Consider the following 27,933-nt stretch of genomic DNA (forward strand, 5'->3'; position numbering starts at 1 on the left):
CAACAGTTGAACATGACTGCTTTCAGATCTGATGATGTGTTAAAGCTTCCCTGGCCTGACTGATTTCCAGATGATAGTTTCACTGCCCAATCTTCTTTGTGTTGAGCAATGCTGCAAAAGAATGGTCAGGATCTATCTGTGATGGCTATCCCCTCTGTACTGTCTGGTATTGTATGATGCAATTCTTCAGTAAAACAGGGAGAAGAAACATGATTTCCTCCAAATCACTCTCTTGCTTTGCAAAGGGGCTAACTCCTAAATCATCCTGACATAGACAGGGAGGTACCAAAGACTTGGAGAAATTAAAAGTGAGATCAAAACCTTAACAAAATTAATTATGAGCGCTCCTGGGAAAAGTGGATTATTCTTTGTGTATTATTCAAACATAGAGGCAATGGAATCGTGGTTAATGACACACAATCTAGTAGCTCAGACTCATGATTTGGGGGCAAGTCTCATGTAGGTTGTCAAGTTTAAGCTTGGTTAATACATCTCAAATGTGAAGCTAGGCGACCATGAAATTATCAATGATTGTGATTATGATTTTTTTTGGGAAGAAAGTCCATAAAACATTGGGCATAGCAACGAGCATTTCAATCAGATCATGGATAATGTGAAAGTGCTCAACTCCTCTTTTCTGCTTTCTTCATCTGGAGGACATGTGACTCCAGACCCACAGTAAAGTGGTTGACTCTTCACTAAAATGGCCTAACAAGCCACTCAGTTAAAGAGCAAGTAGGGTTTGACAAATAAGTGCTGATCTTGTCAATGGCATCACAAACTATGAAAGACTAAAGGAAAACAAAACTGAATCCAAACAAAAAGCAGAATGGTCCAATAGCAGTATTGGTTGAAAGTCTGGCCTCTTGGGTGAATATAAAAGATCTCATGATACAACACTGTAGAAGATCAGGTGAGTTATCTCTGATGTCCTGGCCAATATGGATCCGACCATCAATGGCACAGAAACAAATCATCTGGGTGTTATTACATTGCTGTTTGTGGGAGCTTGTTGTGCATAAATTACCACGTTTTCTGTATCACAAAAATAATTTCATTTGCTGTACTGTCCAATGTCAGAAATTTGTGAAAGTGACATACAAATACAAGTCTTTTTCTCCTCAGGGAAATTTTATGCTTCCTGTGTACTATAAATTTTGAACCTATTGATGGAGAAAGTATCCCAGCTTGCAGTGACATTGACCAATATATTGTGTACAGGACTCTTACTGCAGAATCCTGAGTGTTTTAGGTGAATAGAAGCACACAAAGCTGACAAATCAGGTTCTTTCAGTTTAGCTCAAAAGTGAAGTTATTGTGAATTATAAATCAATACATAAGATTGACAAAACAGTTGACAAACAACACAGCAACATTTAGCTTACATCAAACTTTCAATCGACCAAATTAACAAATCATCTGAAAATGATTTAAGATTTTTCCTACATCACAAAATGAATCTTGAAAAAGTGTCACATGAACACATAACACCATTATTACACCGAGGTACAATGAACTGAGGGAACTCAGTTCTGTAGAGACTCACCCCCACTGCCTCACCAGACAGGACAGTATAAACATTCCCCATGGTATTAGTCAAGCACCTGTCACCTGAAGAGGATATCTATAATTCACATCCCAACTAAAGAGGGTTCGATTCTACACCATATCCACTCCTGGGAGCTGGCTCACTTTACTAACACACATGCACTCACATCAGGAGAAATCTCTCAGATACTACAGATAGAAGTTTCTTTAAAATCCTGTGCTTTAGTCTAGCTCTCAAAACTTAGTGACATAGGACAGAGCTTGTTTTCATCAAAACCACCAATAAATAAATAAATCCAATACACTGGATCCATGTACCAATCATTTCCATTCCTGTAAGACAATCTTCCACGGCCCCCCCTCCCCCCACAAACAGGTGAGTTGGACAGTGGATTCTAATTCCCAGTTCTCTGTCCTTTGACCCTCCATTCATGACAATGCCTTTGTAATATTCAATATACAATAGCAACTCCTTCATATTCATCTTTTACTACCTCGTGTTCAGAAATTACCTTTACTCACTTCGTTCCTGGTAGATCTCTCTGCTTCTCAAGTTCAAGGTGTAAAGATTAGAACGCAACTGGGTTATCTATCAGATCTGATTAGGTGGCATCAAGCACTAGTGGCGTTATTTACCTCGGTTGAAACTGCTCATTACTTCAGGACTGAATGAAGATTGACATCTGTGAAGTTGGAATTGTCAGTAAGAGGTTGAGATGGATCATTGACTCAGTACTTCCAGCTAAATAGGATGCAAACCTTGCAATTTTTCATCATAGGCAAATGGATGGTCTGGTCATTGTTGCAGTGATATTTTGGAAGCTGATTATGTGCACGTTCACCTCAACAATAACTGCACTTCTAAAGTACATGGTCAGTCAAGAGATGAGAGACATCTGGCAACTGTATAAGGTGCCACCAAAATACAAGTTCATTGCACAGTTAACAGAGTTGTATTACATTGCAATCCCTGAACAAGAAAGAAAGTACTTGGCTTGATGCATGCATCATGCATGAATGTTTTCTCCTATCTGAATCCTCTAATGCAGCAGGAATCATGATAAAATGAGGAATGATTTGTCACACGCGTCAGGCTTAAAACAAAATTTCTCCTCTGTGAATGTGTTGATGAATACAGAGGATGTGAGACTGATCTGCCATAATGCATCAGTGCGAATCCTATGGTTTAGAAGGGGTGGACGCTAGGAAGTTGTTTCCGTTAGGCGGGGAGACTAGGACCCATGGGCACGGCCTTAAAATTAGAGGGGGTAAATTTAAAACTGAAATGAGACGACATTTCTTCAGCCAGAGAGTGGTGGGCTTGTGGAATTCATTGCCACGGAGTGCAGTGGAGGCCGGGACGTTGGATGCTTTCAAGGCAGAGATCGACAAATTCTTGATCTCAGAAGGAATCAAGGGCTACGGTGAGTGCGCAGGGAAGTGGAGTTGAAATGCCCATCAGCCATGATTTAAATGGCGGAGTGGACTTGATGGGCTGAATGGCCTTACTTCCACTCCTATATCTTATGGTCTTATGTGGTGCAGGAGTATTCATGGATTTGAAAATGATTTGTCACCCACTTCACAATTAAACAACTTCTTTCCTCTGTGAATGCATTCGTGAGATTTGAGGTTTGATAATGAGAATGATTTATCACATGCTTACATATGAACTGTTCCCACCCTGTGTGAATGAATTGTTGTACATGGAGTTCTGATGATGACGAGAATGATTTGTTACACGCCTCACATGTGAGTAGCTTGTCCCCTTTGTGAATGTGTTGGTGTACGAAGAGGGTTGATGACTGTGAGAATGATTTATCACACATTCCATATCAGAATAGTTCTTCTCCCGTGTTGATCTATTGTTGTGCAGAGGTTTGATGAACTTGTGAATGGATTATCGCAGGTTTTACCAAGGTAAGGTTTTATTCAAATGGGACAATGAAAAGTTTAAATCTCCACCTGATCTGCTGCTCAAAGTCACCTCCATTTCATGGGTCAGTTTCACAAGCTTCAGAAAACTAATGTTGCTGCAGAAATATTTGGATTGGCTGTGAGAGACGTCAATCACAGAGCCCACCCACTCTGCCCATTCTCTCCTCTTCCTCTTCCAGAGCTGGTTGACTTCCTATAGGGACTGAAAACTAAGTGAGGAGATGGTGGGTGAAGGAGCAGCTTTTATACAAATTGTATCCCATAATATCCACACCAATCTTCAGGCAGTCTGACTGTCCTGTGGGTAATCAGGGGTGGAAATGTCCCTTATGCTGTGTGAGAAGATCCAGCTGAGAGAGCGGTTTGCTCGCTGCTTTGTGCTGAACTGTTCAACTGGAGCTGTGTGTTGGATATTGAGTGTGTTTATTTTTGGAAGTATTTCCCTTCTGATTTCCACAGTTTTGTTGATGGCTCATTCCTAAATATGAAGAGGTGAGGTGTAATTATGTGGGAGGTGCACAGTGTCTGAGGATTCTTACTGATTTCCAGGTGTTGAGATTCGCATGCGCGTTGGGACCTGATTATTATCCTGTGGACTGAGAATGATCACGTCTTCCTGCATATGTTGGGTTCTGGATTATGCCTAACCTTTCAAGTCCCTCCACGGCTTCCCACCACTCTGCCTCAGTTACCTTTTCATAAGGAAAACACCGACTTTCCTTTTCTATCGTGCCTGTCTCGATAACCAGACACCCGCAAGCACTTTAAAGCCAAAGAATTATTTTTGATATGCATTTATCATAACCTCTGTAATTTTCTCCACTAACCTTCTCCCAATCTTTCCATGTCTTCACTATACTTCCAAGTATTTGGTTGTATTACCTTTCGTGGCTTGCATCACATTTTGCCTCACAATGCACCCAGGAGCTTTTACATTGCTAAAGCCACTATAGAAATACAAGTTGTCGTTATACCCAGATAGCACAGTGACCAGGACCCTGATTCAGGAGTATATGTTGGTGGTCATTGAACAAGGGCTATGCTGGGCTGACAGTGTGTGGTGGAGTACAATCATACTGCTGCTTATGGCTCACTGCATCTTATTGACACCTGGTTTTGGGATATATACTTAGTCAACTTCCCTGGTGACAATGAACATGGTGAAGTATTCGTTCATCAACTGGGAGGACAGTTGTAATTTTCCTTGAATTTGTTTGAGTTGAAGTCCTGAAACTCCAATGAGTCAATGTTGAGGACTTTGTGGCCTGAAACACATATGGTTGAAACGTTGATAAGCAAAGACAACATCAGACTCTCTTTCTCAATCTGTGCACATTGTTACTCAGTATGTGTTAACACTCTGGATACAAACCCAACGGGTTGCCCTCACTGCATGGGGATTACTCCAAGTCCTGTGTCACTGACATCACACTGCAGGGTGGCTCCATTGCTGACATCATAATCCCTCAACACTGGTGATGTCATCACTAGGTGTTTGATGGGAGTGAGAGCTGCTTCTTGTTCTGTGTCCCAGTCCCACTGAACACCCTGCACTGTGAGACTGTGTACAGGTAAATACACTCAACAACAAACGTGCAAGAACCTGGCTGGGTGAGTTCTCTGCTGTTCTGGCAGGTCTACCAACTGTGTGAAGGCTGATACCAACTGGGTTTCTCTGCTGTGCAAATATGTTAAAGGAGCATAAGAAAAACTGCATGAAAAACTTCATCACGTGCAACACAAAACATTATTTCCTCCAATGTGCCTCCACTGATGGTTTAGCAGGTTTGGTCAGTGGGTGAAAGTCTCATCTTAATTCAAAGATTTATTCCCTTGTATGAATTATTTAGTGATAACAAGAATTTAAAGTGCCAAAAAAACTTCATCATAAACATCAGGCGTAAATTGTTTCTTAGCTGTGGAGATCCTTTGATAGATTGGGAGAATCAAAAGGCTGGCAGTACAATTTTGCACTCACCTCAACATATTCTTGCCTGTGTATGCATTGAAGTGTGTGGAGATACCATGATAACAAGAATGTTTTTGATGCACAACACATATGAATGGTTTGTCCCTGATGTGGATGTCTGTGGAGAGGTGACAAACTTGAGAATGACTTGAGAAGTGCTTGACCAGGTTCTTTCTGGTATGACTATGTTGGTAGTTGCAGAGTTCTGATGATAAGGAGATAGTCTCTGACACATCTCACAAATGAATGGGTTGTCTCGTGTGCACAGAGGCTCCATGATGCAAAGAATGATATTTGGCCCATTCTATGATTGAATGGTTTCTTCCATATGAATCTGTTAGTCAGTGTAGACATTCAATGATCTTGATAAAGGTTTCCCACACACCTCATACCTGAAGAGTTACTGCCCCACATGAATCCCTTGATGCAACAGCAGGGTTGAAGACCTTGAGAAGGATTTGTTGCAAACTTTACACGTGAATGGTTTCTCTCCCGTGTGAATGCGTTGGTGTTTGCAGAGGGCCGATGAATCAGAGAATGATTTGTCACACTTCTTGCACGTGAATGGTTTCTCCCCAGTGTGAATACGTTGATGTATGCGGAGGCTTGATGAATATGTGAACAATTTGTTACATATCTCACAGGTGAATGGCTTCTCGCCTGTATGAATGCGTCTATGTTTCCGAAGGGTTGAAGAATCAGAGAATGATTTGTCACACACCTTGCATGTGAATGGTTTCTCTCCTGTGTGAATACGTTGGTGTGTTCGGAGGTTTGATGAATCAGAGAATGATTTCATACACACCTCACACGTGAATGGTTTCTCACATGTATGAATGCGTTGGTGTTCGAGGAGAGCCCATGACTGCAAGAATGATTTGTTGCAAGTCTTGCAAGTAAAGGGTTTCTCCCCTGAATGAATTCGTTGGTGTCTATGAAAGGTTGATGAGTACAAGAATGATTTGTCACACATCTTGCACGTGAATGGTTTCTGTCCAGTGTGAATCCTCTGATGGAGCAGAAGGATCGATGACCTTAGGAAGGATTTGTCACAGACCTTGCATGTGAATGATTTCTCTCCTGTGTGAATGAGTCGGTGTTTGCGGACAGCCGATACATCAGAGAATGCTTTGAAACACACTTCACATGTGAATGGTTTCTCTCCTGTGTGAACGTGGCGATGTTTGCGACGGGTGGATGAATCAGAGAATGATTTCCCACATACTTCACACATAAATGGTCTTTCTCCTGTATGTATACGTTGGTGCGTTTGGAGGGTTGATGAATATGTGAATGATTTGTCACATGTATCACACATGAATGGTTTCTCTCCTGTGTGAATGCGTCGGTGTTTCCGAAGGGTTGAGGAATCAGAGAATGATCTGTCACACACATCACATTTGAATGGTTTCTCTCCTGTGTGGATGCGTTGGTGAATACGGAGGGCTGATGAAACAGAGAATGATTTGATGCACACCTTGCATGTGAAGGGTTTCTCCCCTGTGTGAGTGCGCCCGTGTTCAAGGAGAGCCCATGACTGTAAGAATGATTTGTTGCAGATCTTGCAGATAAAAGGTTTCTCCCCTGTATGAATGTGTTGGTGTCTATGAAGTGTTGATGAGTACAAGAATGATCTGCCACACACCTCACAAGTAAATGGTTTCTCACCTGTGTGGATTGATTTGTGAGCTCGGAGAGTTGATGGCCATAAGAATGATTTCTCACATACTTTACATTTAAATGGATGTTCTCCAGTGTGAATGCGTTGGTGATTCACGAGTGTTGTTGACTTTGTGAAAGCTTGGTCACAGACCGTACATTTGAATGGTTTCTCTTCCATGAAGCTTATTTTGTGTTAACAGCTTTTAGGACAGATGCACCTTCTGCACATAAGCCTTCTGTGGTGCCTTCTCACACTTCAACGGAGCCTGTAGGAATGGGTCAGTACTTCATGAATGATTGAAGCTCCCATAACATTTGGTGACCACTCACACTTCTTCCCACCTTCACACAGACCGATCACCCACAGCCAAACCTTCATAAAGTTTGGTTTCGATGAAAGGCTGCACACCACTGACCAGTTTCAGATCTGATGATCTGTCAAAATTCCCCTGACCCGAACAATTTCCAGATGATGGTTTCACTGCCCAACCTTCTGTGTTGAACTGTGAAGGGACTAGATGTCTTCCAAGTTGTGCAACTGTTCCTTGAATGGTGGCTGGGATTTGTTTGCAGTGACTATCTTCCCTGAATTCTCTGGGTGTAATTCTTCTGTAAAACAGGAAAAGGAAACATGATTACCTCCAACTCTGTCTTGTCCTTTGCTGAACAGGCTAACACCTGGCACTTTTTTCACAGTATATGGGTGTCATTGCCCAGTCCAGCACTTGTTTTCGATGTTTCATTGGCCCTTCAAAAGGTGACCTCCTTTTTTGTATCATTGTACTCCATAGGATGGACAGGGTGTAGATCAGTCCACACAGACTTCAGAAAGCAAATTTCAGAGGTTTTATGCCAGCTATAGAAAGGAACTACCAAGACACTAAGTCGGAACTACGTGTGAGTTCAAGATCGTTCACAGGGAGTGACGTTCTGTAAGTAGAATTCTCTTGCCCTTCTAAGTGGTTGAGCTGCACTAGTTCCATAGGAGTGATGAGGATACAAACAAGTTAATAGGCCACAAGATATTGACCAGCTTCCAACACAGAACAATAGGAAATAAGTAAAACTCCTTCACCTTCCAGATAGCTACACCTCGCTTTGTCATATTCAGGAATAAGCTATCAACAAAACACAGCCTGGAAATCAGAAGGGAAATGCTTCCAATAAACACACTCAATATACAACACACAGCTCCAGTCAAACATTTCAGCACAAAGCACCGAGTAAACAGCTCTCTCAGCTGGATCTTCTCACATAGCATAAGGGATATTTCCACCCCTGATTACCCACAGGATACTCAGACTGCCTGAAGACTGGTGTGGATATTATGGGATACAATTTGTATAAAAGCTGCTCCTTCACTCACCATCTCCTCACTTGGTTTTCAGTCCCTATATGAAGTGAACCAGCTCTGGAAGTGGAAGAGGAGAGAATGGGCAGAGTGGGTGGGCTCTCTGATTGACATGTCTCATAGTCGATCCAAATATTTCTGCAGCAACATGAGTTGCCGGAAGCTTGGGAAACTGACCGGTGAAAAGGAGGTGACTTTGAGCAGATCAGGTGAAGATTTAAATTTGTCCAATATGAATAAAACCACTCAGGCTCTCAAGCTGTTGTCTCAGTTCCCCTGGTAAGTGTTTGACAGAGTTTTCTAGTGTGGGAATGGCATTCTTCGTCCTCAGAGGCTTTCAAACTAACAACATCAGTGGGAGGTGTAACAGTGGACATGTCTGATTGCAGATCAGAAGGATGACCACAACATCAAAGGCAGTAACCATGTGGAGTGCTAGGATCACTGTGTACAAAGAGTGAGTGCTGGTAGGAGTAACATGGGAAAAATGGGCACAGAAAGGAGGGTTAAAGGAGGGGTGTGTGGGGGAATGCTCTTGGGGCATATGTGCTCAGGGCACATTTGTACGTGGTGACAGACTGTCACTCGGTGACTGACTATGGGAATGACCCCCCCAATCCAAAGCTGACTTCTCCATCCTTTTGACCTTGCCTGGTGACAAACTCTGCAAGACATTTCACTCTGCCTCTCACCTCCCACCTGGCACATGACCCTTTCCACAATTTGGAGGTAACGTGACATTGAAGGTCTGTGAAGACAAAAATGGTGTTGAAGATGTCATCATTTGCAAGAACTCAGGGATCAGGTTTTGGTAATTTAAGGAGAGGTAAAAACAGCAAATTCAAAGGAGTGAGGGACAACAGCTAAACAAAGAGAACCAGGAACAATATTGGCTAACACTCACTAATCTGTGTCACTTTTGGATTAGTTTCAAGACTCACCCACCTCAGTCACTCAGACATTCCTGCAATACTGACCACAATGTCATCAGATGGTGCATATGGATGAAGAGCCAGGACAAACAGGGATAGAGTCTTCCAAACACAGGACATTGTGGTGGGAGCATGCTGCGCTGCTCAGGCTCTCTGAAAAATAGCAGAACGGTTGATGGCTGTTCTGAAATGTGGCTGTATTAGAGCTAGTGGGATTTAGGTTTTTATCTGATGTTGGAATTCTCTATCACTACTACCCTGTAGGTTTTTCCTTACTTCTAGATTCAACTCACATTTTAAGGAATAAAGTAGCAGAGGCAGCTGTTGGGATTCTTTCAGTTTCATTTCCCTGAACAAAAGTTAATTACAAGGGAGCAGAGATTGAAAGTTACTGATGGAAGGTTTAGAGAGACGTTAGAACGAGTGGAGAACTTGAGATTCGTGACACCAGTTTTTGACAATGCTTCATTTCACTGGCTGTAAAATGCATTTTTATACAGTGAGGATTTAAAAGTTGACATATTAATGCAAGCATTCGTTTCTTAAGGATATGGGAGATATGAGAAATGTAAACCGTAGACCCCTGCAGAAAAATACATCCCAGCTCACAGTGACATTGAACAATATATTATGCACAAGCCTTTTGCTCGAGGTCTTGGAGAGTTTTGCCAAACAGGGAGACCATGGAGTGCAGCTTCATAGTTCCTTGAAAGTGGAGTCCCAGGTGAAAGAGGTGTTTGGTATGCTTGCCTTCATTGGTCACTTCACTGAGTATAGGAGCTGGGAGGTCATGTCATGGCTGTACAGAACATTGGTGAGGCCACTTTTGGAATACTGCATTGAATTATTGTCTCCCTGCTGTAGGAAAGCTGTTCTGAAACTTGAAAGGGTTCAGAAAAGATGTTGCCAGGATTGGAGAGTTTGAGCTGCAGGGAGAGCCTGAATAGGCTGGAGCTATTTTATTTGCTGTGTGAGAGGCTGAGGGGTGAGTTCATAGAAGTTTACAAAATCATGAGAGACATGGATAGATTGAATAGTTAAAGTGTCTTCCCCAGGGTAGGAGAGTCCAAAACTAGACGGCATAAGTTTAAGATGAGACAGGAAACAATTAAAAGGGGCTTAAGCGGCAACTTTTCATGCAGAGGGTGGTGTATGCATGCAATGAACTGCCAGAGGAGATGGTGGTAGTTAGTACAATTACAACACTTAAAGGCATCTGGATGGGTATTATGGACAGGAAGGGTTTGGAAGGATATGAGCCAAATGCTGGCAAATGAAATTTAGGATATCTGGTCAGCATGAATGAGTTGAACTGAAGGATCTATGTCTGTGCTGTATATCTCTTAGATTCTATGGGATCCTGAGTGTTTCACTCAGCATAGGAATAGGACCCATAATGTTAAGAAATTGCTTTCCTCAAATTAAACTGAACAGTGAACTTAACATAGAACATAGAACATTACAGCTCAGTACAGGCCCTTCGGCCCTCGACGTTGTGCCGACCTGTCATACCGATCTCAAGCCCATCTAACCTACACTATTCCATGCATGTCCATATGCTTATCCAATGATGACTTAAACGTACCTAAAGTTGGCGAATCTACTACTGTTGCAGGCAAAGCGTTCCCTTCCCTTACTACTCTCTGAGGAAAGAAACTACCTCTGACATCTGTCCTATATCTTTCACCCCTCAATTTAAAGCTATGCCCCCTCGTGCTCGCCATCACCATCCTAGGAAAAAGGCTCTCCCTATCCAGCCTATCTAACCCTCCGATTATTTTATATGTTTCAATTAAGTCACCTCTCAACCTTCTTCTGTCTAATGAAAACAGCCTCAAGTCCCTCAGCCTTTCCTCATAAGACCTTCCCTCCATACCAGGCAACATCCTAGTAAATCTCCTCTGCACCCTTTCCAAAGCTTCCACATCCTTCTTATAAAGCGGTGACCAGAACTGTACACAATACTCCAAGTGTGGCCGCACCAGTGTTTTGTACAGCTTCACCATAACCTCTTGGTTCTGGAACTCGATCCCTCTATTAATAAAAGCTAAAACACTGTATGCCTTCTTAACAGCCCTGTCAACCTGGGTGGCAACTTTCAAGGATCTGTGTACATGGACACCGAGATCTCTCTGCTCATCTACACTACCAAGAATCTTACCATTAGCCCTGTACTTTGCCTTCCGGTTACTCATACCAAACTGCATCACCTCACACTTGTCTGCATTAAACTCCATTTGCCACCTCTCAGCCCAGCTCTGCAGCTTATCTATGTCTCTCTGCAACCTACAGCATCCTTCACCACTATCCACAACTCCACCCACCTGAGTGTCGTCTGCAAATTTACTAACCCATCCTTCTACGCCCTCATCCAGGTCATTTATAAAATGCTGACAAACAGCAGTGGACCCAACACTGACCCTTGCGGTACACCACTAGTGACTGGTCTCCAGGATGAACGTTTCCCATCAACTACCACCCTCTGTCTTCTTTCAGCAAGCCAGTTTCCGATCCAAACTGCTATATCTCCCACAATTACATTCCTCTGCATTTTGTACAATAGCCTATTGTGGGGAACCTTATCAAATGCCTTGCTGAAATCCATATATACCATCATTTACCTGTTTGGCTTACTCTCATCCACCTGTTTGGTCACCTTCTCAAAGAACTCAATAAGGTTTGTGAGGCACGACCTTCCCTTCACAAAACCGTGCTGACTATCCCTAATCAATTTATTCTTTTCTAGATGATTATAAATCCTATCTCTTATAACCTTTTCCAACACTTTACCAACAACTGAGGTAAGGCTCACTGGTCTATAATTACCAGGGTTGTCTCTATTCCCCTTCTTGAACAGGGGAACCACATCTGCTATCCTCCAGTCGTCTGCCACTATTCCTGTAGACAATGACGAGTTAAAGATCAATGCCAAAGGCTCGGCAATCTCCTCCCTGGCTTCCCAGAGGATCTTAGGATAAATCCCATCCAGCCCGGGGGACTTATCTATCTTCACCCTCTGAAGGATTTCTAATACCTCTTCCTTGTGATCCTCAATCCCACCTAGTCTAGTAGCCTGTATCTCAGTATTCTCCTCGACAACATTGTCATTTTCTACAGTGAATACGGTCGAAAAATATTCATTTAGTGCTTCCCCATCTCCTCTGACTCCACAAACAACTTACCACTACTGTCCTTGATTGGGCCTAATCTTACTTTCGTCATTCTTTTATTCCTTAAATTTCTATAGAAAGCCTTAGGGTTTACCCTGATCCTATCCGCCAATAACTTCTCCAATGACGACTTAAATGTACCTAAAGTTGGCGAATCTACTACCGTTGCAGGCAAAGCGTTCCATTCCCTTACGACTCTGAGTAAAGAAACTACCTCTGACATCTGTCCTATATCTTTCACCCCTCAATTTAAAGCTATGCCCCCTCGTGCTCGCCGTCACCATCCTAGGACAAAGGCTCTCCCTATCCACCCTATCTAACCCTCTGATTATTTTATATGTTTCAATTAAGTCACCTCTCAACCTTCTTCTCTCAAGTAGATATAAAAGATCACTTGGCATTTTCAAAAATAAGAATAGGGAGTCTTCCTCATGTCTTGACTACTATTTATCCTTCAATGAATATGTTAAAACAGATTATCCAGTTATCATCTCATTGGGATCTTGCAGTGTGAAATTGTTATGAAAGCTCTGTACAAATAAATTTTTCCCTTTCCTTCTTTCCACACTGTATTCTGCATCATCACTGAAAAGTTGGCCGTACTGGTGATAAATCATTGTGGGCATTCTTAGCAAAACCACATGTATAGTATATATCACGTTGCTGTTTGCAATTTGTGTAAATGAGGGGTGAAGGGACAGAAGATATGGTTGCAAATTTGAATTAGAATAGGGATCTGGTATATGGAGTATTAACATGGGAAAAATGTGAAATGGTCAATTTTGGCCTAGAAGAATGAAAAGGCATATTGTCTAAACAGTGACAGCTTGCAGAACTCTGAGATGCAGTGGGATCTGGCTGTTTTAGTGTGTGAATTGTAAAAGGTTCAAATGTAGGTACAGCAACCAATGAGGAAAGCTATTGCGAATTTATCATTTGCCTCATTTATTGTTAAGGTGATAAATGTAAGGTGATGTATTTTGGAAGAAGGAACAAGACAAGAGGGTACTCAATGATTGGCAGGACAGATTAATAGGGTAGTTAAGAAGGCATGTAGGGGACACTTGCTTTTATCAGTTATGGCATAGATTATAGGAGCAGAGAGGTTATGTCGGAGCTGTACAGAACTTTGGTTGGGTCACAGCTTGACTACTGTTGTGCTGATTTTAGTCTCTGCTCAAAAGAAATAACGTGTTTGCACTGGAAGAATACAGAAGAGATTCACCAGGATGTTGCCTGGGGTGAAGCATTTCAGCCATGGAGACAGGCTGGATAAGCTTGCGTTGTTTTTTTCTGGATCAGAGAAGGTTTAGGGGGCGTTTGTGAAAGAGCACAGTAGGTCAGACAGCATCTGAGGAGCAAGCAAGTCAAAGTTTCGAGCTAAAATCTTTCATCAAGATGTCCTGTTAAAGTGTTTCAGGCGCAAACATTGTCCTGTCTGCTCCTTGGATACTGTCTGACCTGCTGTGCTTTTCCAACTACACATATGGTAAGATTAAGAAAGGCATGGGCAGAGTGAATGGAAAGCAGCTACTCCCCCTAGCAAAGGGTCAACAGCAAGGGGCATAAATTTTAAAGTGAAAGGCAGGGGGCTAAGAAGAGATTTGAAAAAAAAACTTTTACACACTAGTTGTAAGGGTTTGAAATCCACTGCCTGGGAGGATATTCAAGGCAGGAAACCTCAACCTTCTTAAGAACTTGGATGATCACCTGAATGTCATAACATTCAAGGCTACAGACCTAGTACAGCAGAGTGGGTCTGGTGTAGATAGTATATTTTTGGCAGCACAGATTCAGCACTCCAAAGGACCCCTTTTGTACTGTATGATTCTATGTCCTGTGCAGGTACTCACAGCAATGCCATTTATCTGGACAAAATAAGTGGACTTGAAGATGTTGTGCAGATCAAAAACAAGCTCAGATAGCTGGAAAAGGCTTGTGTTGGATGGGGTCAAGTTGGGCTGCTGTTCAAGTAAGAGGCTGGTGGGCTCCAAGGCTATCCTGGTTGGGTTGGAGGTGAAGCAGGAATAGGTATCCAAAGCAGTTAGTTGGAGACTGAAAACTATGTGAAGTGACATAGGCCATTAAAAGAGTCACAGACTTACATACGAGGAAACTGCTCAAGGGAGGAAAAAAATGGAATCAAACTAGGAAAACTAAATTAAAATAGTACAGGTACAGACTGAAAGCAAGAGTTACAGATCTTGTTTACAGGTCTTGAGGAGGAGGTAGAAATGGGCTGTTTGAGACTGGGGACGGTGGAGAGACAATTCGCGACAACATGAGTCATTGACAGTTTTAGACACAATAGCTTGATACCAGTAATGGGACCATGGTCCTGGGGGGTATGAGGATCTGTTGGAGAGTTGACAGTCAGACTCTGCTGGTTAGAAGTCATAATGCCGAACAACAGCTGCACAGCATTTGTCAATGGGTTTGATGATAACATTAGCGTCAGACCTGAGAGCTTGGAATGTAGCAAGTTCACATGGGGACAGCTTCAGTAAGCCTAACACCTGTGATAGGTAAGTTACTTGAGAAGATTCTGAGGGATAAGATATACATGCATTTGGAAAGACAGGGTTTGATTAGGGTTAGGGTTAGAGTAGTCAATATGGCTTTGTGCATAGGAGATCACGCTACACAAATTTGTTAGAGTTCTTTGATGAAGTGACCATGAAGGTTAGAGACAGTAAGGACTGCAGGTGCTGGAAGCTTGAATCAATAAATATGTAGCTGGAAAAGCACAACAGGTCAGACAATATCCAAGGAGCAGACAGGACAATGTTTCGGGCTGAAACCCTTCAACAGGATGTCCTGACAAACTGTTTCAGCCTGGGACACTGACTTCCTTTCTCCTCAGATGCTGTCTGAAGTGCTGCGCTTTTCCAGCTCCACATTTATTGACCAGGAAGGTTGATGAGGGGATGGCAGTATATGTAGTCTATATGGATTTCAGTTAGGCCTTTGATAAGGTTCTACGTGGTAGGCTGCTCTGGAGGGTTAGATCTCATAGAATCCAGGGAGAGTTGGCTTGATTGTAGGAAGCAGACGGTAACAGTGGAAGGATGCTTGCTGGACTGGAGGTTTGTGACTAGTGGTGTGCTTCAGGGGTTGGTGCTGGGCCTTTAGCTGTTTGTTATTTATAATAATGATTTGGATGAGAATGTACAGGACATGATTAGCAAGTTTGCAGCGGTCACTAAAATATGAGGTAGCATGCACAGTGAGGAAAGTTATCAGAAATTGCAGCAGGATTTTGATCAACTGGGGAAGTGGGCCGTGAAGTGGCAAATGGAGTTTAATATAGATAATGCGAGGTGTTGCATTTTGCAAAGTCAAACTGAGGTAGGAGTTTCATGGTGAATGGTAGGGCCTTAAGGGGCATAGTGGAACAGAGGGACCTTGGAGTTCAGGTGCAAGGTTCTCTTTAAGTGGAGTCATGGGTAAACAGGGCAGTGAAGGCTTTTGACACCGGTCAGGGCATTAAGCAAAGAAGTTGGGAAGTTATGTTGTAGTTGTACAGGATGCTGGTGAGGCCACACTTGGAGTATTGTGATCAGGTTTGGTCATCTTGCTATGGAAAGGATGTTATTAAACTGGAAACAGTGCAGAAAAAATTTACAAGGATGTTGCTGGGACTCCAGGGACTGAGTTATCGGGAGAGGTTGGAAAAGCTAGGACGATTTTCTTTAGCGCATAGGAGGCTGTGAGGGAGATGTTATAGAATTGTATAAGATCATGACAGGCACGGATAGGGTGAGTGGACTCAGTCTTTTTCCTAGGATTGGGGAATCTAGGACTAGAGGGCATCAGTTTAAAGTAAGAGGAGAAGGAATAAATGGGAACCTGAGGGGGAACTTTTTTTAAACAGAGGGTGGTACACATATGGCGTGAACTGTCAGCGGAAGTACATTAACAACATTTAAATGGCATTTGGACAAATACATGATAGAAAGGTTTGTAAGAATATGGGCCAAGTGCAGGGAAATGGGATTAATGTGGAAGTACATTTTGGTTGGCATGGGCCAGTTTGGGTCTGAGGGTCTGCCTCTGTGCTGTAGGACTCTATGCCTCTAAGTAGGCATGAGGAAACTGAAATGGTCTGTGTCATGTCAGCACAATATCTGGTGAGCGTAAGGAGCCACAGGGAGATGGAGGGAGGACTTTTAAGACGGGTCACTGTACAATTGGAGATGATGGAGAAAGAACTCAGCAATTGAGCTGATCTGAATAAAGGGATGAAGCAGAGGTCTCAGGCAGCATGTTCAGAAAAAGAGAGGGATCAGTCAGAAGCCATTGTGAATACCGACAAAGGGTACAGAAGGAAAGGGAGGAAGGATTTGGACAGACACAGGTATGGCTTGTGATTATTCAGCCCTGAAAGTAAGGTAAAACACTTTTTGTTGAAGTGCTAGATAAGACAGTGGAACAGGGCAGAATTCAGATACAGTGAGTTGGGGTTGCTTAAGGGAGATCTCTAGTGTTCAGGTGGCATTGCACTGCTTTGAGAGTGCATCTTAACAGTGGTAGGAACAGTAGCTTGAAGAATTCTAAATGTCTTAGATATGTCATATCACCAAATTTCAGAAGTTCACCAAACCCAAACCTAAAAGGGAGAACTCATGGAATCAAAGGGAAAGTAGCCTCACGGATGTAACATGGTCCAGGTGACAAGAAACAATGAGGAGTGATTAATGAATATTTCTCAAGCTGAAGAAAGGTTTATATCAGGGTTCTCCAGGGTGGGTGCAAAAACTCTTCCTGAAATATAATTTTTACACTAAATACTTTACACTAAATATAATATTTACACGAAACTCAGATGCTCTGAACTGTGAAGAGGATGCTGTAGAATTTCAAAAGGGGCTGTGATCAGAATTTCACTTCGATAGAAGTGTGAAGTGATTTATTTTGTCAGAAAGAACACAGAAAAACAAACTACCATAAAGGTGCAATACTAAAAAAGGTATGGAGCAGTGGGACCTTGGTGGGACTGTGCAAAATCAGTGAAGGTGGCAGGAGAGTTTGATAGAGTGGTTAATAAAAGCAAATGGCACCCCAGTGTTCATCAACAGGGGCACAAATCACAAAAGCAAGCTAGCAAAACTAAACCCAAACTAAACATGGACTCAGCTTCAGCTGGAGCTCTGCATCCAGTTCTGGGCTCTACAGATTCAATAGGTTGATGGTGGAATGAAGATTCATGGGAACGGCTCAAGGAATGAGGGACTTAATTGCAAGAGAGGACTGTTCACACTGGAAAAGAGAGGACCGTTCTCATTGGAGAATGAAAGCTTAGCCATATATTTGACAGGGGTTTTCAAAATCATGAGTTTTCTGGACAGTGCAAACAGGAAGAAACTCATCCCACTTGGGAAAGATCAAGAACAATGGGATACAAGTTGAAGTTCATTGGCAAATGTGATAGGAGAGACACGAATAAAAAGATTTCATGGTTAGGATCTGGGCTATTCTGTCTGAAAGTGTGGGGGAGGCAGGTTAAATGGAGGTATTCAAGAAATAGTTACATTATCTACAAATCATAGAATCAGAGATACCCTACAGTGTGGAAACAGGCCCTTCAGCCCAACAAGTCCACACCGACCCACAGAACATCCCCACCTAGACACATACCCCCATAACACACCTAATCTACATATCCCTGAACATTATGGGTAATTTAGCATGGCCAAACCACCTAACCTGCACATCTTTGGACTGTGGGAGGAAACCACAGCACCCAGATGAAACTCACACAGAATTAGAGAGAATGTGCAAACTCCACACAGTCACCCGAGAATGGAATTGAACCCACGTACCTGGCACTGTGAGGCGGCAATACTGGGGAGAAAGCAGAGAAGGGGTAAGAGGGGTGAAGATCGAGTCTCTCACACCTCTAAATGAGTGATTCTTCTAAATGTCTCAGGAGGTTCAAAAACATCATTAAAGCTTGAACACAATCTCACACTTGAAGGGTTCCTTTTTCTTGTACCTTTCCCTGCCTATGGTAGTAGAGCTTGGGATTGATGTTCCTTTGATGTGAAAAGGCATTTAGAATTCCCTCCCAAACTCTGTCTGCATCTTTATCTCTGACAAAGGTGCTTAGGTAGACATCGAACTCTAACCATATTTTTGTTCAACCCCACCCAGTATCTCCCTGCTGTCACATTGTTAATTTTATTCAATTAAGTCTCAATGAAACACTTTGGGATGTTTCACTATGTGAAGGCACATTAAATGCAGGCTGTTGTCCTCTCACTTTCTCCCCCAAATCCTCAAGGTACTGACCCAGAGGACAGACTGTGGACACCGATTTGCCTCTAGTGCTGTGTTAGAATGGTTATTCAGCATGTAGACAGCCAGACAGTGAATGTTGTGAGACAATGAGGACTATCAGCTGAGACACATTCTGCCTGACTTCCTTGCTAGGCTCACTGAGGAACAGGATTCCTGGCCGATACTCCCTTTTCTTAGACCAGAGACACTGAGGCTAATTGAAATACCTCCATTACTACCCCAGGAACATGTCCTCCCCAGATGCCTGTGCTGGTCGATCAGAAGCGGAAGGCTTTCTAACTACTGAGTATCCAAGGGTCTTCTTGGTCAGAGTGAGAGTCAGTGAATGCCTTGTATCTGATGCTACGCTCACAGGATGCTGAGTTTATACAGGAGCTTCTACACACATTGATGACTTTTTCTGGTGGTGTTTGGTCATCAAGTTAGAGGTTACACATTCTTGAAATGTTTGGACTGACGGTGGGAGAGGTTTGAGACAGGCAGTGTTTTCAAAAGATAGCTTCTCCGTGTGAGCAATGGAGGAGAAATAACACAGTCAGTTCTCAATGCAACAGAAGCAGGTGACACTCCAGGTCTATATGGAGATATTGGTGTATAATCAGCAAGGAGTAGGTGAAACAATCCTGACACGTTATACCAGAAGCATTGTCTACTGTGTGAGTCCAACAATTGCGTGAAGTCCTTGTCACAGAACTCACCCTGACAGGGTTTCTCCCTGGAATGAATGAATTGATAGACCAAGAGATACACTGATTGTGTAAAAGCCCTGTCACGCACTTTAGATGACTTTATAATGATTAGTAGATTAGGAAACTGCATAGTGGGTGGAAGTCTTGTCACAAATATCATGCTGGAAGTTTTTTTTCCTCTCTGCTGCAACCTTCTGGAGTTGCAGGAAAGTCAAAGACTTCACACTCGGTCATTCCCCTACGGAAATTCTCTAAGGAAACAGGAGCTTCAATGAGTTTGTGAAGACAATGTCACAGATTTCACACGTTAACAGTTTTGCCCCACAAGGAATATGTTGGTGATGCATCAGGACCAATGATTACAAAGCCCTCATTAAACATGTTGTATTATGTGGACATATCAGTATCACTGACAGTCTGAAAACACAGCTGCGTACCTCACATTCAATGGTTTCTCCCCAGTATGAGGCAACTGGGATATCACGAATGAAGTTTTTGTCACACACCTCAGTAAAGATTTCCTCAAGATGTGTCCATTTGATGAGTGTCACTGGCTGTGTAAAGGCTCAGTCACACACCTCACTTGGCTTTGCTCTGAGTGAACGCGACGGTGATCCAACATTCCTCCTTATACACATCATATTTGAATGCATTTGACTCTCCCATGAGAGCGTGCTGTTGTTTCACCAGGCCTGACATTTGTGTTGAGTTCTAATTATACACCTAACATTTGAAAGTCTTCTCCCCTCTGTGAAGGCATTGGTGATCGAGGTTTGAAGACCATGAGAATAATTTGCCACACAGTTGGTAGATGAGTGATTTCTCCCTTATGTGAATGTGTTAGCGTGTAAGGAAACAAGTTGAGTCTGAGAATGATTTGTTACATTGCCCATGGCATGTGCCCCGAGATGCTGGTGATGGATGGAGGTCTGGAGGAGCAAGAAGTGAACTGGACTCACCAGGAACCGAAATGGGCGTTCATGTTGGGAATTGTCTCCCTCTGGTTTCTATCTGGGAGATAGAAGGAATGGGAAACTGCATATTAATGAGGATAGGCGATAAAATAATGAGGATGTTGATGTACGTAAATAGCTCTCTCATCACTCTCTAGTGAGAATCCCATCTCATCGTTCAACATTAAGTTGGAAAACGGCACCTTGTGAAAAGCTTTTCACTGGCTCCTCATGCACTTCTCCCAGCTTGCTCACCATTGCCCACCTTGTTCATTAGCTCAGAAGATTCCGCCTAGTATTTCTGCCTAGACTCTTAAACAGCAGTTATTGATGAACTCAGAAAACACACCATGAGAAATGGCAGAAAAGTGAAAATGGATAAATCTGACAGAAAAGATGATGACAGAACTAAATTAAATGAAACTTTTAAAATCCCTGTTATAGGAAGAATATTATTAAGCTGGAGAGAATTCAGAAAAGATTTACCAGGATGTTGTGGGGAATGGAAGGTTTGAGTTAAATGGATGGGCTGGGATTTTTTCCACTGGGCTTAGGAGGTTGACAAGTCACCTTATAAAGGTTTATGAAGTCACCTATAGAAAAGGTGAATGGCAGGTTCTTTTCCTGAGAATTAGGGATTTTAAGATTAGGGGGCATATTTTTAAGGTGAGAGGAGAAAGATTAAAAAAAAACATAAGGGACATTTTTTTTTTAAAATCACTGAGAGTGGTTCATGTGTTGAATGAGCTTCCAGAAGTAGTGGTAGATGCAGATACAGTTACAATGTTTAAGGCATTCGGATGAGTGCATGAATAAGAAATGTTTGGAAGGATATGGGCCAAGCACAGGCAGGTGGGACTATTTTAGTTTGAGATAATGGTCAGCTTGGTCTGGTTGGACCAAAGGGTACATTTCTGTGCTGTTTAACTCTGTGACCTGACACCTGAAGAGTTTCTCCCCTGCATGAATACTCTGGCGTTCCAGGAGCTTTGTAGATTTCGTGAATACTTTATCAAAAACTATACACTTGAAGAGTTTCCCTCTGTATGGATTATTTGACAGGCCCAGAAGCTTGATAACTGTGTGACTTCTCACATGTAAATGATTTCCTCCATATATAAATACATTGGTGAACATGTAGGGCTACTGACTGCAAGAACAATTTCTTAAACTTGTCACAGATAAATAATTTCTACCCTGTGTGAGTATGCTGATGCAAAAGGAAGAATAAAGAACACCAGAAATTCTCTGTTGTACAGATCACATTGGAAATGTTTCTCTTCCATGCAGGAGTCCATATATTATACAGATAGACATGTGTTTTAGAGAATCTGATCAGCCTGTAGAGCCCTCCTTACACACTTCAAACTTGGATAGTCTCTCTATTGTGGGAATGAGTCACTGGTTCATGAGGCTGAAAGAATGATTGAGATTCTCACCGAATTTGGATCCAGACACACCTTTTCCCAGCCTCACCCTGGTCAAATTTTCAGAAAGGCTGTTTTGATAGAAGGCTCCAGACCACTGACCAGTTTCAGATCTAATAAGTCAAAGCTCCCATGACATGATCAATTTCCAGATGATGGTTTCACTGCCCAACCGTCTCTAGATTGAGCAATGCTATGAAGGGACTGGATGTCTTCCGACAGTTGTGCAGTTGTTCCTTTGGTGATGGTCAGGATCTATCTGCAGTGTCTGTCCTCTGTGTTTTCTGGTTTAGAACAGGAAATATGATTATCTCCAACTCTCTATTCTCTTTTGTTGAAGGGGCTGACTCCTCAGAGGCTGTTCTACAGTGAGTGTCTGTCAGCTATTCCTCTGTGTAGGTTGGAACCTGATGACTTCCAGGCAATCTGATTCCAGCAGGGACATAGGATAGTGATGAACAACAGACATGTTTACTTTCTTTCCTCTGTCCATTGTCACATCTTCCCTAATGAACTGAAAGACAGTCAGAATACAAAGTGGGCACTGTAAGTTTGTTTCACCAAATCTTATCAATTTGGAAACATCCGAGATGTCTGTGTCACTGTCCTTGGGAATATCTAACCTCAATGACAGGTGGGGAACTCCTCAATATTGACTCCATGAGTGTCATGGCTTCAGGTCAAACAAGTTCAAGAAAAACTACCATATATTCCCCAAATAACCCTTCACCATGTTAATCATCATTAGGGGAGCAAACGAAGGACAGATCCCAAAGCTTTGTGTGCATGAGGTGCAGTGACTACTTAATTCTACTAATAAATTTGCATGTTAGTAACAAAACGCTTTGGAATCCTAGCGTGCCATTGGATTAGTTCCTGTAGAAACTTTGTACAGATTGGAGCATGAAAGGTGTAATTTTAGATGTTTATCTGTTTGTTATCTCAGATTGCTGCTGTGGGAGTTTGCTGGGTAGACAGTGGCTGCTTCATTTCCAACATCACTAATGTCCATACTTCAAAAGGCTGTAAAATGCTTTAGGACATCCGCTCGAGGAAGGTCTGTATGAATGTAAATCATTTTCCTCTCTGTGGGCTTACGGAGATAGCATGGTGGGAGATTTTGGAAGGAATTGAAAAGACAAGAAACAGGGAGAAATGACCATTCTCAATCCACAGGATAATAACCAGCTCCCATCACACAAAACTGAGCAATAGGAATTCAGTAAGAATCCTCAGACACTCGGCACCTCCCAGATAATTATACATCACCCTTCATATTCAAGAATGAACCATCAATAGCATAACGGACATTTCTACCCCTGATTACCCACAGGACAGTCAGACTGCCTGAAGACTGGTGTGGATATTATGGGATACAATTTGTATAAAAGCTGCTCCTTCACTCACCATCTCCTCACTTGGTTTTCAGTCCCTGTAGGAAGTGAACCAGCTCTGGAAGAGGAAGAGGAGGGAATGGGCAGAGTGGGTGGGCTCTCTGATTGACGTCTCTCACAGCCAATCCAAATATTTCCGGACCAACGTGAATTTCCTAAAACTTGCGAAACGGACAGGTGAAGTGGAGTTGACTTTCAGCAGCAGATCAGGTGAGGATTCAAAATTGTCTTTCAAGTTTTATTCAGATGGGACACTTATTGTAGCTGCTGTCTGTTCCCCTGGTAAACGTCTGACAGGTTTCTCGTGTGGGAATAGTATTCTTTATCCTTGGAGACTTTCAAACTGTGTGGGATGTGTATCTTTGGATATGTTTTATGAACATCAGAAGAGGAAGACCCACAGCTTCCAAGGCTGTGGTGGAATGCAGTGATGGATTCAGCAGATGCAAAGAGGCAGAGAGATAGGAGACAGGAACACAAGAAGGAAAGACAGATGTCAGAGGGGTACAGGTCGATGTGACGCAAGGGAAAAGGTGCAGGAGTTCCAGGACTTGCAAAACGACTCTATGACTCAGAGCATGACATGAGTCTCATTGTACGAGTACAGCCTATGAATTATTAACTGACAGCTCCAGCCTGCTTATGGGTTACCTGCTGTGGAGGTTCAGCTGCCTTTAACTCCCTTTTCTGAGGGGCAAAATTCACATAGTCTTATTTCTCTACAGGATGCCTCCATTAATTCACATCTCTCTCAAGATGTTCCTGTCCTTTCACCTCTCCCAAAACGTGCTGAACTATTCGCCTCTCATGGTTCCTGTCCTAGGCTGTCCCAGTGCAGACCTGTTACAAGAATGATATTGAAAGTGATTATGGCATTCTCCCTCTGTCTCTCTTTGGGGAATAGTGTGATCCACCCCCAGGTGTAGTCAATACCTGAAATAGTTATAGAGTCATACAGCACAGAAATAGACCCTACAGTTCAATTCATCCACTCTGACTAGACATCCCAAGCTAACCTAGTCCCAAGAGCCAGCATTTGATCCAAATCCCTCCAAACCCTTGCTTTTCATACATGCATCTAAGTGCATCTTTAATGTTGTAATTGTACCAACCGCCAGATCGATACCCATCATGATTTTGTAAAGCTCCAGTAAGGTCATCACCCCCAACCTCCAACACTCGAGAGGAGAGTGGGCGGGGGCAGGGATGCCCAGGCCTCACGGTGTATATCCTTCTGCTGGGAACGGAGGGGTCTTGAGGAAAAGACAATGACTGCAATAGGAGGTGAGATAAAGGTGGTGAGAGGAAGGTGGTTACTTTGGAAGCTGGAGATCGAAAGGGAGAGAGAACAGTATTAAACCTGTCAACAAACTAATTCTCAACTCAAAAGGAAGGCTGGAAACCTTGAAATGACTACGGTAATGAACTCCTCAAAATGAACATGAAATCTCTAGCTTAACTGTACACAATTCAAGAACTACTGTGTGGGGAAAATGAAGAGCACGTTCATATAATAAATAGTGTGTGAATTATTCATATTAAATCTGATTGAGAAGGGAGATGGAGAAAATAGGATTGTAACTACTGGTTACAATTTTCCAACTTTGTAGATATGCAGTGAAAATGTATGAGCTTTGACCTCAATAGCCTGATGAAGGTTTGTTTAGGGTGATAGCTGTCTATCATATATTTTGGAAAAAATACTCTTGTCGCTAACAAGCACTGTAGTGTCTGCGAAGTCAATGATTTCCTCATTGTGCTTTAACTGATCACTGAAAATTGAACATATTGATGAATTCTTCTTCAGTTTTTCAGGACCACTTCAGTTTGAGTCCAAATAGCCCTTATATCATCTCAAAAACGGAAGGTATAAATACTTTATGATGAAGTGCGTGAAAATGGAAAAGGCACCTCTGAAAACAAAAACAAGTGATCTCTAAAAATTAAAAGAAGTCCTCAAGAAAATCTCCAGGAACAACCCTTGACAATAAAAGGATATTGTATTGTATTGAAGAAATTATTTTGACAAAGGGCTAGGTTCAAAGAAACACAGGTGGTTGCAGGATATGAATGTCTAAGTCATTTAACCATTGTCTGACAAAATCTTTGTTGAGCGTCTTGTACCGAAACCACAGGTTTGAAGGTCTCTATTAATACAAGAATAGAATACAATAGCTTAGGGGTTTTGCTGTACTGATACAGAACAGTTCACCCCACTGTAACTATAGTTTCCAATTCTGGGCACAATTCTGTGTAAAGGCATCATAGAGGATTCAGAAGAGATTTACTACAATGGCAACCTAACTAGTTATACTTATTCCTCAATCAGAGCTATACTTCCAACCAGGTATTGTTAGAAATGGAGCAAGTGGCTCCACAAACACCTGCTTTCAACCCGGCTGGAAATTAGCACGTGACTATGATACACCATGATTAAAGCATCTTCAACTAATACTGGTGAGTAAACAATCAAACCCTTGTGCGTTGGTGGCATTTCTATCTGATCCCCCATACGGAAGAACAGCAGACTGTGGAACAGTCCGAGAAGTCAGCTTCTTCAGCAAAGGAAGAGAGGGAATTAGAGGAAATCATGTTTCCTTTTACTGTTTTACAGAAGGATTGCACCATTACACCAGAAGACACGAAGGATAGACACCGCAGATAGATCTTGACCATCACCCAAGGAACACCTGCACAACTGTGGGAAGACATCTGGTTTCTTTGCAATATTGCTGAAAACAGAAGACTGGGCAGTGAAACCATCATCTGGAAATCAGTCAGGTCAGGGAGCTTTGACACATCATCAGATCTGAAACTGGTCAGTGGTGTGGAGCCTCCAATCAGAACCAGCCTTTCTGAAGGTTCAGCCATGGGTGATTGGTCAGAATGAATTTGGGAAGAAGTGTGAGTAAGCTGTAAGTGGAGTGACAGCTTCAAACATTCATCAAGCTGAAGCACTGACTCAATCCTACAGGTGAGAGGGTGTTTATGTGCATAGTGTGTGTGTAAGGCTCCATAGGTTTATAAGATCCCCAATGATACAAGGTTCATCTGTTGTACAACTGTCAACTCAAGAAGCGCTTAATGGAGAAGAAATTGTTCAAGTGTGACATATGTGACCGGGCCTTCACAAAATCATCAATGCTTGTGAATCACCAACACCTCCACGCAGGAGAGAAGCCCTTCAAGTGTGAAGTTTGCAACAGAGGCTTCACACAATCATCAGGTTTGGTGATTCACCAGCGCATTCACACAGGGGAGAAGCCATTCATGTGTGAATTGTGTGGCAAGTCATTCAGACAATCATCAAATCTCCATGTACATCAACGCATTCACACTGGCGAGAAACCATACAGATGCGAGGTGTGCAACAAATCATTCTCATATTCTTCACAACTCCGCATTCACCAACGTATCCACACGGGGGAGAAACCATTCACCTGCAAGGTGTGCACAAAATCATTCACAAACTCATCATCTCTGCACAAACACCAACGCATTCACACGGGTGAGAAGCTATTTGTATGTCATGTATGCAATAAATCCTTCTCAAAGTCATGGTGCCTCCGTGAACACCATCGCATTCACACTGGAGAGAAACCATTCATCTGCCTGATGTGCAATAAATCATTTGCACAGTTATCATCCCTCCATGTACACAAACGTATTCACACCGGGGAGAAACTGGTCAAGTGTGAAGTGTGTGACAAAACCTTCACCCAGTTAGGGAATCTCGTGGTCCATCAGATGATCCATACAGGGGAGAAACCCTTCAAGTGTGAGTTTTGTGATAAAGCTTTTATATCATCTTCAAGCCTTCTGAGACACCAGCGGTTTCACACAGGGGAAAAACCCTTCAAGTGTGAAGTTTGTGAGATGGCTTTCACTTTATCTTCTACTCTCCTGACTCACCAAAGGATTCACACAGGGGAGAAACCATTTAAGTGTGAGGTGTGCTACAGAGCCTTCACCCAGTCATCAAATCTCCATGCACATCAACGTATTCACACTGGAGAGAAACTATTTAAGTGTGAGGTGTGCAACAAATCACTGTCAACCTCAACGACCCTCCGTGCACACCAACACATTCACACAGGAGAGAAACCATTCAAATGTGACGAGTGCAACAAATCCTTCTCAAGATCATCCAAACTTCTGCTTCATCAGAGGATCCACACAAAGGAGTAACCTTTCCATTATGAGATTTGTGATAAAGCTTTCTTGGTTATTTGACACTCGGGGAAACAAGAGGATTCAGAGTGCAGGGAACATCTTCAGGTCCCATTGCTATGATGGGATTTGCAGCTAAACCTCTAATCTGCTGAAGCATCAATAGATCCACATTGTGCCTTAAGCAGAAAAAATGCTGAGCCCATCAATCAGCATGCAGAGTTAAAAGAGATTGGATGATTTGCTTAGAGGAAGAAATTTCCAATGCACCCCTCAAAGTCAGAGTACTCCTGGGGTTAAAGATGATACAGCTGAGAAAATGAAAAGGAAGCAGCACTTTGGAACAGCATGGAACTGTTTGCTATAAGTACTGTAGCTCCATGGAGAGTGCAGTATGTGGTAGTTAACATTTCTACAGTTTAAAAGATAA

The 27,933-nt window shown here is 42.5% G+C and overlaps 3 protein-coding genes across 3 annotated transcripts in view; 1 reads left to right on the forward strand and 2 right to left on the reverse strand.

Moving 5' to 3' along the window:
• Positions 1-27,933, reverse strand: part of LOC125467699 (zinc finger protein 271-like) — a 126,106-nt gene that overhangs the window by 84,998 nt on the left and 13,175 nt on the right. The gene's annotated exons all lie outside the window — the stretch shown is intronic.
• LOC125446371 (zinc finger protein 271-like) lies at positions 1,381-23,365 on the reverse strand. The gene is made up of 3 exons (XM_059639655.1): positions 23,347-23,365; positions 20,519-20,570; positions 1,381-7,726 (listed from the first exon to the last, which is right to left on the reverse strand). The coding sequence occupies exon 3, from the start codon at positions 7,293-7,295 to the stop codon at positions 5,856-5,858; it is 1,440 nt and encodes a 479-aa protein (XP_059495638.1). The 5' UTR covers positions 7,296-7,726; positions 20,519-20,570; positions 23,347-23,365; the 3' UTR covers positions 1,381-5,855.
• LOC125446384 (zinc finger protein 271-like) lies at positions 8,514-27,932 on the forward strand. The gene is made up of 3 exons (XM_048519924.2): positions 8,514-8,677; positions 23,369-23,543; positions 25,948-27,932. The coding sequence occupies exon 3, from the start codon at positions 26,418-26,420 to the stop codon at positions 27,519-27,521; it is 1,104 nt and encodes a 367-aa protein (XP_048375881.1). The 5' UTR covers positions 8,514-8,677; positions 23,369-23,543; positions 25,948-26,417; the 3' UTR covers positions 27,522-27,932.

This window comes from Stegostoma tigrinum, chromosome 34 (assembly GCF_030684315.1).
Source record: "Stegostoma tigrinum isolate sSteTig4 chromosome 34, sSteTig4.hap1, whole genome shotgun sequence".
NCBI classification, from domain to species: Eukaryota; Metazoa; Chordata; class Chondrichthyes; order Orectolobiformes; family Stegostomatidae; genus Stegostoma; species Stegostoma tigrinum.